Source organism: Leishmania donovani, chromosome 31, assembly GCF_000227135.1.
Source record: "Leishmania donovani BPK282A1 complete genome, chromosome 31".
Lineage (NCBI taxonomy): Eukaryota > Euglenozoa > Kinetoplastea > Trypanosomatida > Trypanosomatidae > Leishmania > Leishmania donovani.
The window spans coordinates 948,284-957,970 of NC_018258.1; the positions used below are offsets into that span (position 1 = coordinate 948,284).

At 59.3% G+C, this 9,687-nt stretch overlaps 2 protein-coding genes across 2 annotated transcripts; both read right to left on the minus strand.

Annotated features, from left to right (window-relative positions):
• Positions 1-1,414: 1,414 nt before the first annotated feature.
• LDBPK_311950 (hypothetical protein, conserved) lies at positions 1,415-5,293 on the minus strand (the record flags this gene model as incomplete). Its single annotated transcript, XM_003863237.1, has 1 exon — positions 1,415-5,293. The coding sequence occupies one exon, from the start codon at positions 5,291-5,293 to the stop codon at positions 1,415-1,417; it is 3,879 nt and encodes a 1,292-aa protein (XP_003863285.1).
• Positions 5,294-6,828: 1,535 nt separating this feature from the next.
• On the minus strand, positions 6,829-8,811 carry LDBPK_311970 (dihydrouridine synthase (Dus), putative; the record flags this gene model as incomplete). The annotated part of the gene is made up of 1 exon (XM_003863238.1): positions 6,829-8,811. The coding sequence occupies one exon, from the start codon at positions 8,809-8,811 to the stop codon at positions 6,829-6,831; it is 1,983 nt and encodes a 660-aa protein (XP_003863286.1).
• Between the last annotated feature and the right edge of the window lie 876 nt (positions 8,812-9,687).

The following is a 9,687-nucleotide window of genomic DNA, read 5'->3' on the forward strand; positions in this document are numbered from 1 at the left end:
AGAGCGCGGAGCCAGCCGTCCTTCCAGTTTCCTGTCGCACCGGGTGGAGACATGAAGGGGTGGGGCCTGGAAGGCGCATGGGCGTGTGGAATGCGGTTATCGCTCGCAGTGGGCAAAGGAATGTGAGAAGGAGCCCTCCGTTGTCCCTCCCTCCCTCCGTCGGGTCTTGTGGCACGTGCTTGTCCCGAGGAAGGCGAGCAAAGGATCCGCACAGACACGAAAAAGAAACCAATAACGGAAAAACCTCCGCAGGGACCGGCGCGCACTCACTTGCTGGCGTAGGACGGAGAGCAGGTACGGAGGAGAGCGAGCCACAGTTGGCCGTCAGCACCTCTTGTTTACAGCGCATCCTTAACCACTGCGTACCTTCATCTCCCCATCACGCCGTATGCTGGCAGTTGAGTTCATAATAAGAGACCGCCAAGTGAAACGAAGTTGAGCGATGGGCCGTCGCAGTCGAAGAGATGACAATAAATAAAAGCAGCAACACAGAGACAAATAACGATCTGCAGCAACGCGGGCGGAGCCGCGATACGGCCTCGATGCAACGAGGGGCAAGAGAGGAACAACAGCAAAGGAGGAAGTGATAGCACAGACGCACACACACACACACACACACATCGAGGGAGGCAGAGAAGCACAGAGGCGCCAGCAGAGACATCAACTCCCTACTCCCCTCCTTCCCCGCACGAGACAAAAATAACAGTGCATCAACGAAAAAGAAACACGAGGGCAGATGGAGCGAGGTAGATAGAGAGTGGTATCGCTGTCGTCCCGTCTCCCTTCATCACGATGCGTAAGCCTGAATCATCTGCAGACAACGAGTAAGCACTGAAAAAAAAAAGAAAACGAACAGAAGCGCGCAGGCAACAACAACAAAAAAGAACAACGCGTCAAGGTAAAATGAAGCAGCACCGAAAAAAAAAAAGAAAGGAAAGCAACAGAGAAAGAGGGAGACACACATACATCTGCACCACACCCACCCACACGCACACACACCACTCTTCCCTCCTCCTCCCCCCACGACCACCTCATCGAAGCCGCACGGCGAGAAAGCAAAGAACAGCAATACTTATAAAACAAACAAACCAAAAAAGAGGGAGACGGAGGAGCGCATACAAAAAGGCCATCGTGACGGACGTGAGTGGCCTGAGGGAGGAGGAGGAGGGTGTGAGGGCTTAAGGGGAGCACCGCAAAAGGGTCGCTGAGGTGCTCGCAGGAGGCATCCTCCTCTCAACGTGCGCAGACACAGTGGAAGGCAAGCGAAGGAGAGGCGTGTGTGTATGGGGGGGGAGAGGTATACATGCGCAGCCAACCATCCCGCAGGCCGCATCTGCTTCGCCTGCTATGGCCTCTTCCTGCAACAGACCCACACGCCCCCACACACTCTGATGCCCATCGCCGAGTCGTCACCTCACCTCTGCGGCATCTTCCGCCGCGGCGGGCAGTACTCAAAGGCGCGAATGACACGCTGGTCTGGTGGTATCCCGAAGTGCCGAGTGTATTCCGGATCCTCATCTGCTGAACGCTGCTGCGCTGCGCTGTCCAGCATCGTGGGTAACGTCGGCGACGAAGGGGACACGCCAGGGGTGGCAGGGGAGGGAAATGGAGGCGGAGGGGGAGATGCTGCCGTGACGGACGCTCCTGTTAGAGACGCAGGAGGTGCGGCCGTGCCTGCCACAATGATGGACCGAGACAGCGGTGCAGGGGCAGTACCATCGTTGCTGTTATCTGCCGCTGTCTCTGCACGATCAGCATCGCCAATGGGCACTATCACGACATCAGTCGCCGGCGCATCACGACGGTCGCGGTCGACAACGTGCACCGTGTATATGTCCCGCACCCAGCCGCAGAAGGCGGTAGTGGCGATAGTGAAGATAGAGAGGAGGATGCCACCCATCAGCGGGGACGTCTCCCAATTCCAAACAAGATGGCTTGTTCTGTACAGGAAGTACTTGAGCAGGTATCCCATCGCATGCGCCTGCGCTAGAAGAACGAGGCACACGAGCACAATGAGGAGTACGTTGCGCCGCGTGTAGAAGGGAGGAACGATGTGCATCTCCTCCACGTACTCTTCCACATCTGGCTGACTGCGAAACCAGCTGTAGACGATGAGGTTAGCGAAAAGCACTAGCAGCACTGCAAGGCAGTACACAAATAACGTCAGCGAGATCCCCTCGAAGCGGAACATGGTGCTGTAGGCGACTTGGTGGTAGCTCGCCGAGCACGACATCTCACCAAGTACGACATGTGTTAGCGTCGTCGTCGTCACAATCATGATAAAACAGGCCAGGAACAAGCAGACGCCGTTCAGAATCTGCTGCGAGCTCTCCCACAGCAACGTCGACCGCTGGATGTTGACGCGGAAGGGCTCCTTGCAGATTTCGCAGTGATTGACGTTAGCCAAGTTGCGCTTCGCGCTCTCGATCCGCCAGCGGTCAAGACACGTGGCATGCACGAAGCGGACAGAGCCGGTGCAGGCACAGGGTACGATGAGCGGCGCGATGTCGCTCCCCTCGCGACATATGCGGCAGAATGACTCCTCTTCCTCTTCCTCTTCGTGTGGCGCGGCGTTTGCGGCGCTCGATGCCGGCGCACGCCGACGCGCCTCTGCTGCTGCAGCCGACGGTGCAGTGATACCGGTGGACATGGGTGCAGAAGCTCCTGCGGCTGGCACGCCATCGACTGCGCCCCCACAGGACTTCATAGCCTCCATTTCTTCACGAGGTCGCGTCGACACAGTTTGGATAGCATCATTTGCGGTCGGCCGCTGCGCACCCGCCACGTGCTGGTGCTGCTCACGTGTTGTAAGGCTGCGCCCAGCATCGACTAGCTCCTCAGTGGTGAAGAGCAGATCGTGTCCGTTGCTTCGCGCGTGCGGTCCGCTCTGATTGCCCTTCCACCAATGCTCAGCAGCATCCGTCTCAGGCGGAACATGCACCGACACTGCCGTAGCAGCTTCGCACACAGCATAGCTTTCCTCCGCATGATGGCGATGACGGCGGGCGCCGTGGGTGCGGCCCGTCGTGGACGAGCGGCAACTTACGTCCTCCATGAGCGCGTCGCTGGAGCACGGCGAGTGAGATGCCATCAAGGCCCCGACGTTTCTTCCGCCGTGAGTGTGGTGGCCGTGGTGGTGACAATGAGCGCTGTCGTGTGGCTCATCGGAATATGACCCCGCGGACGCTCGGGAGGGCGTGGAGCAGGTGCTCCTACTGCTGCGCGCGCTGAAGCTGACTTCCTCCTCGCTGAACTGGCATTGCGTACAAGGCTCGTGCTGCTGCCGCAGCGGCGACGGCTCCGTCTGTGCATCTGCGGCCGCGGATGCGTGGAAGCCAGTGAGGTTTGGTGTCTCCAGCGGCGGTTCCATTGGGGCGGCCGCGCTCCATCCCAAGTGCTGCACTCCTGGCTGCTGTGACGGCTGCTCCTGCTCGGTGGCTGATTGCGCCGCTACTGTGCCTTGGTGTGCCTGCTCTTGCCGCAGCAGCTGATTCCGCAGTACGCGCTGTTGATAGGCGGAGCGGAGACTCAAAATCCACTCGATTCCCGCTTTCAGCGCTTCAACCATTTTACTGCGCAGCAGCAGCGGCAACATCCATATCCATTCCGCAAAATCGGATTCCATCATGTACTGCTGCACCAGGTCGGCCCTCCGCATCGTGAAGGGCAGCGGCAGAAAGAGCACGATCAGCGGCAGGACAAAGGCGAAGATGAACTGCAGCCGCCCCAGCCTTGCCGCCGGCTCCTCGTTGAAAAAGAGATTCAGCTCGCACGTATAGGGTGAGTCGTCAAATCTGCTGACCTGCGTCCCGGACGCGCTCGTGCCGTTCTGCGGTTTTTGAAGTGACGGTATCGTGGTGGAGTGGAGAATGATGTAGTACGGCTCCGTTACCTGGACCTTTTCAACACGCATGGAAACGCTCTGCAGCACCTTGCACATCGCGCTGTTGTCGAGCATCGGGGCAAAGGCGTCCCAGAAGTCGGACCAGCGGCTGCTTTCCTCCTCCTGCGTCGGGACGTTTGGGTGGCTGCTGTCGTCGATGTCGCTGTTTTTGGCCGAGCTCTTCATTCTTATCCACGTGTTTCGGCCAACGTGATCGTGCGCCTGCGTCGTGGCCACAACAGCTGCTGTGCCCTTCGAGTCGTAGGCACCGCCGTCGAACTTGTGGCTAGTGCGCAGCTCCACTTGTAAATACATGCCGTAACAGTTGTCTCTACTCACGGACTTGTCGTAGCGATGGTCCTTCAGCTGCACAACAACCTCGATCATGTTGCCGGCTTCTCCGTTGAACTTCACCACCGTGTTGCCGCTGCCGACGATGGTGATTGGGATCAGAGCCCTGGTGCTGTTCACATCAATTAGCGTATCCTTTACGTAGTTTCCCATTGTACGCATCAAGGCGGCGGCGCCTTTCTTGGCGGCGAGCACCTTGGCACTGCTGTCATCCTTGATGGCGCTGTGACCGGCTTTGGCCTCGGCAACCGCACGCACAACCGTTTCCGCCCCCCTTTTCAAAGCCGCAAACCACCGTGACGCGGTGCTGGGCACCCTCAGACGGCTCTTGTCCACACCGACAGCGCCGGAGCGAAGAGACTCGATGGGAGACGCCTGCGCAGATGACTTCAGAGGCTTGAGCGGCTGTGTAATGGCGGGAGATGCGGCTCTGTGGTTTTGCTGAGGCGCAGACATCTTCGCTGCTGGGTCTTGAGCCTGCGCGACGGCCGCGCTCGGTGGCTCATTCATCCTTGCTACCGACGTCGCATACAACACGCTCAGCTTGGACACAAGCTGCCCATTGGAGGCGTCCGCTTGAGTGGCCAGTGTTAAATGCTCCTGAAGAGACCGGCTAGCAGCAAGTTGCACCCCGCTACCAGTCGCGGCCAGCATGGCACTCCGGCTGAGCGGTCCGAGCAGATTCGCATCTAGCTTAAGATCCGCCGGTGGAGTTATCTCGCGTGCAATGTCAGAAATTGTGTCGATGCTGACCTTGGTGAGCGACTCCCCAAAGAGGGTCTCGGTGAAGGCGTTCTGCTCTTCACGGCTGTGCAGCCAGAATCGACTGAGCACGGACGTCTGACGTCGCGCCGTTTTCGCTACGGTAGCACTCCCGAGCAGCGTCAGCGTGGCTCCTTGTCTATCCTCAGCATCCGCCGGAGGAGTGGCAGAAACTGCAGTGGCCACGAAGCAGGCAGCGATGACGAGCAGCGAGAGAAGAGCAGCTGTGATGCCGGTAGTGACACGCGATCTCATGGGTGCCACGTTCCCACGCGCACGCGCGTGAAACTGCGTCATCGGTGTGCGCTGAGATCGAGGCAGGAGCTGAAAGAACTGAAGACTCGCGTGCCTGCGCCGCTGATGACACGCCCCAGTGGGGGTAATATGGAAGTGAGACGGAAGCTAGCAGCCCGCAGCTGCACACTGGCGAATACACGCACAAGACACAGAGAGACAGAGCAGCACAGCGGACGGGAGAAAAGACGGTCAGCTCGTTCGAGCTAGAAGGGGCGAGTGGTGCAGCGCAAGAGACAAGTACCAGAGCTTTCCCTTCCTGATCTCGATGTGCCACCTGTGCAGCGTGTGACGCTCTTCTCTCAATCTAACTCAACAAAGAGTGCGGGGGAAAGCAGGTTGTGGCGTTGCAAGTGCGCCGCCGACTCGGAATCAGCACAGAAAAAAAAAGAAAAGCAACAGGAGATTGAGCTGAAAGAGGTGGTGGTGGTGTGGGCACAAGTCCTCGTGTTCGCTTACGTTTGTGAGTTTACGCGCTGCACTGAGTCTGGAAGGCGCCTGTCACCGCGACGACGGCCCGAAATCGAAGGTGATCGACACGCAAGCAAACAACAATAAAGAGGCTCCCCCAAAAGCCTGAGCTTCAGACGGGCAGACGGAGAAGAGTCGGTGCGTGCGCGTGCCACACCTATGCGCCCTCGATGTGTGTTTGCTTTGTGAGGCACAGCATGCAGAGCACACAGGGAAGGCGCGGAGACGGAGACGGAGAGAAACACCAGAGGAGATGGGAGACCGTATACGCCGACCAGAAAAAAAAAACACCAAACAGAAAACAGAATAGTGTGGGCGTTTAGGTATGGGTGGTGGAAGGAGATGGGGCAGGACACGGCGGTTTCACCTTTGGCATGCACGCATGGTTGTGAATATGCATATGTATGCGTAGAGGCATGTGTAGATTTATATTGATATATAAGTGTAATTCGTTTGTGGGGGGTGGGTGGGTGGGTGGGGAGGCGCACATTGATGCCGCGTATGTATGTGGGATGGAACACCCCATCGAGGACGCACACATAGAAAGACACGACAGGGGCGAGGGCGAGAGTAGGAAGGGAGACGGCACGAGCCTCAACGCATGAGAGCGCGAGCTCGAACAAAGAAGCACGAGGGGGGGGGGAAGGCCCGGCAAAGGTCGCGTCTTGACACGTAGAGCCTCCCCCGACCGTCACGTTAGCTCACTGGGGACTACACAACAAACACAACCGAGAGACCCCTCTTTCTGTTGACGATGAGACACTAGAGTCGCCGGGCAGGTGGACCGCGCCGTGCGCGTGGCTGCTGGCGCCTTGTTTTAGTTTGTTATTACAGTGCCCGTTCCGCTTCCCATGCATCTTTATGAAGGCAAACGCGTACGCACACAGGCACATACACTCGTATGCACACGGAAAGCAGCTCGGTACCGTTTTGATTCCCATCGAAGGGAGGGGGTGGGGTGGGGTCGAGACACGGATGAAGTGGGCGAGTGTGCGAGTGTGGCGGAGAGTGGGTGCGTCGCCTCTGACATACCGTCAGTTGCGCGACTTTGTCGTGGAGTTCCTTCGTCAGAAGTCGATGCCCAGGTCACCCCCTTCCTCCCACACATCGACGATTTCCTGTTTCGCCTTCACCTTCTCCGCCTGCGCAGACTTGGGCTGCTCTCCATCCACTGAGCATCGGCGCTCCGCTTCCACGAGGGCCAGCAGGTGCGCTTCGATCGCGTCAACGCACTGCTTAAAGGCAGAGGCAGACACAGACGCCGCTGCTGCAGCCATAGCGACAGCTGCACCCTCTTCGTCATCCCCTTCCCCGTGCACCGCACCACTAGGTACAGTCGACTCACCCGCTCTCGGTGCTGCACCCAACCGCATCGCGTCCATCACATCCATGCCGCTTCCTTTCTCCACCTTCGTCTTCGCGGCGCTGGTCTTTAGCTGACCTAGCTCCTCACGAAAGCTCTTGTGAAGCTCGTAGCTGTGAAAGCACATCTTGAAGAGGTGCGCCTTTACGAAGCCGATGTCGACCGGGTAGTGGCGCACCCACTGCATGTACACAAGCGCCGTGTGCAGCGCTGAGAGTCGCGTCGCCTTGTCGGCACCATGGGTACGTCCCGGCATGACGGGCTGGGAGGGATTACTGAATAGCTTCGGGTCCCACAGCAGCGGCTCGGCGCACATATGACCCTCGCACCGCGTCTCCTGCAGGTGGTCAATCACATCGTCGTAGGTGCGCACGTTGCCGTTCGAGATGACAGGGATGGTGCCGCCCAGCGCATCTCGCACACGGCGGATGAGCTCCATGTTCGCCAACCCGGTCTGCTGACCCTTCATCTCGCGTGTGCGGCCGTGAATGCAGAGCACCTGTGCTCCCGCGTCGCGAATCATGCGGGCGTAGAGGATTGTGAGAGCCTCATCGAAGACCTCCTTCATCGACTCCCGTGAGGTGTCCGCAGCAGCGCAGACAGCGTCACTCTCTTGACACGCAGCGGAGCTGCAATTGGTGGCGCACTCGCGCTTGTCACCGGCAGCCTCCACGTGCCCGGGGTGGTCGAACACGCGTATTTTCGCCGTCACCGGCACCTCCAACTCCACGTGGAGGGTGTGCACAATGGTGTGGATCAGTTCCCAGTCCTCCATGAGGAAGGAGCCGTAGTGGCCACGCCGGGCAATGCCTTGCGGACACCCGAGATTGAGATCGACGGCATCGCACTGATACAGAAGGTGCTCTGGCGCTTTCTCTGAAGACGACAGACCATTGACTCGTACGTGCACCGGGTACACAGGAGCCACAGAAGCACCGCCGCTGCCGCTTGTCTGCTCCGCTGCCGCTGCCTGCTCGCCGAGGACGGCAAACCGGGCAGCCCTCAAGACTGTGTCCGCGTCGTTCCCGCAGAACTGCACGATGCACGGCCGGTCCACAAGCGCGGTGTCGGCCACGGCATTCTCGCTACCAGCCCCTACACCTCCCCTCATACTACTGCCGCTGCCGTGTCCGCCGGCTGCGATGGGGGGGCTCGCGAGTGACGCCTCCATGGCCGCTTTTACTTCTTCCGGCGGGCACACAGAGAGAAAGTGCGATCGGTACACGGCGCCCTCGGCGAAGCACTTTGCATGCAGCATCGGCGTATAGGCCACGGTGGCGCCGTACTGACGGCACAGCATGCGGAACGGAAGCTCGCTCTGGTCGACCATCGGACCGACAATGAACATGCGAGGGCCGCTGGTGGCGTCGAGATGCAGCGCCTCTGCCGCTGCCTCGTTGCGCGTCACTTCTTCGGTGACACGCCGCGGAGCTCCTCTAACCGCCGAGGAGTCCGTAACGGCGGCTTCCATGTTTGCGCGAGACGCCGGTGACTGCACCGCAGCGTACTTGCGCACCAGCACATCATTCCAAAAACCCCACGCACTGGGTGGCTTTGTGCTGGGGTGGACATGTTTCACAGTGGCGTCACGGCGCCCATTGCAGTATGGACACGTGATGCTGCGGAAGGGTTTGCCCTCTGCAATGAGCTGCCGGTAGGCTTCCAGCTGCTTTTGATTATAGGCCATTCTGGAGTAACGCGGGAATAACGGCGTCAACAGGCACGCGTTTGGTAGCGTGCACGGGGAAAGCTGCGATGCACACCGCCTCCTACACGAGAAGTGCGCCCTCTTTGCCTACGGTCCCGCTAAGATAACAGGAGAAGCGCGGAGAGAGCGGATAAGGTAGAAGGCATCGAAGAAGCCTGGGCCAGAGCAGCACGACAGGACACAAATTGTGGCTGTGACTGTAATGCTCGTTAGGCAGCTGCTGTGGGCGGAAGGGGAGGGGTGAGGGACATGACATGTGGCATCCAGCTGTCGTGATGAAGTAGGGCAGAGAGGTAGAGGGAGAGCAGGGGAAAGAGATATATGGAGGCCACACAATCGCGTGAAGACGCGGAGAGGGGCAACCGAGATAAAGCGCCTTCTGAAGGCGAGCCGCGACGCTTCGAGTGAGCTCCATGCCGGCGCACACACAGACTGGGATGACAGTCGTTTCGGAGGTGTATCTGCACGCGTTCATGCGGGGCCGCATCAGCGGCTCTTCTTCTGTGTGGGACCCCACGGCCCTGACGTCGGGTAGGCACCTTAGTGTGTGGAATCCCAGGTCCACTACGCCGACTCTTGGTGGGGAAGCCACTAAGCCCCCCTCCTCCACACCTAACCTTGCCAATGCCGAGCTACTTCTGGTGCTGACATGGCCTAGTGCCTGCGGCATAGCGAGCTCCAAGCGATGTACCGCTGCTGATGTCGGCGGTCAGGTCCTGGATGGCGTGGTGCTGGAGTAACCTGCGGCGGCGAACACGCTTGCGCCATCCACATGATGTGCAAGGTGTCAGCGTGGCTCGAGCGCATTCCGCCCACGTCCCTCACACCGCCAACTGGTGTGGGGAGCCTGAGGCC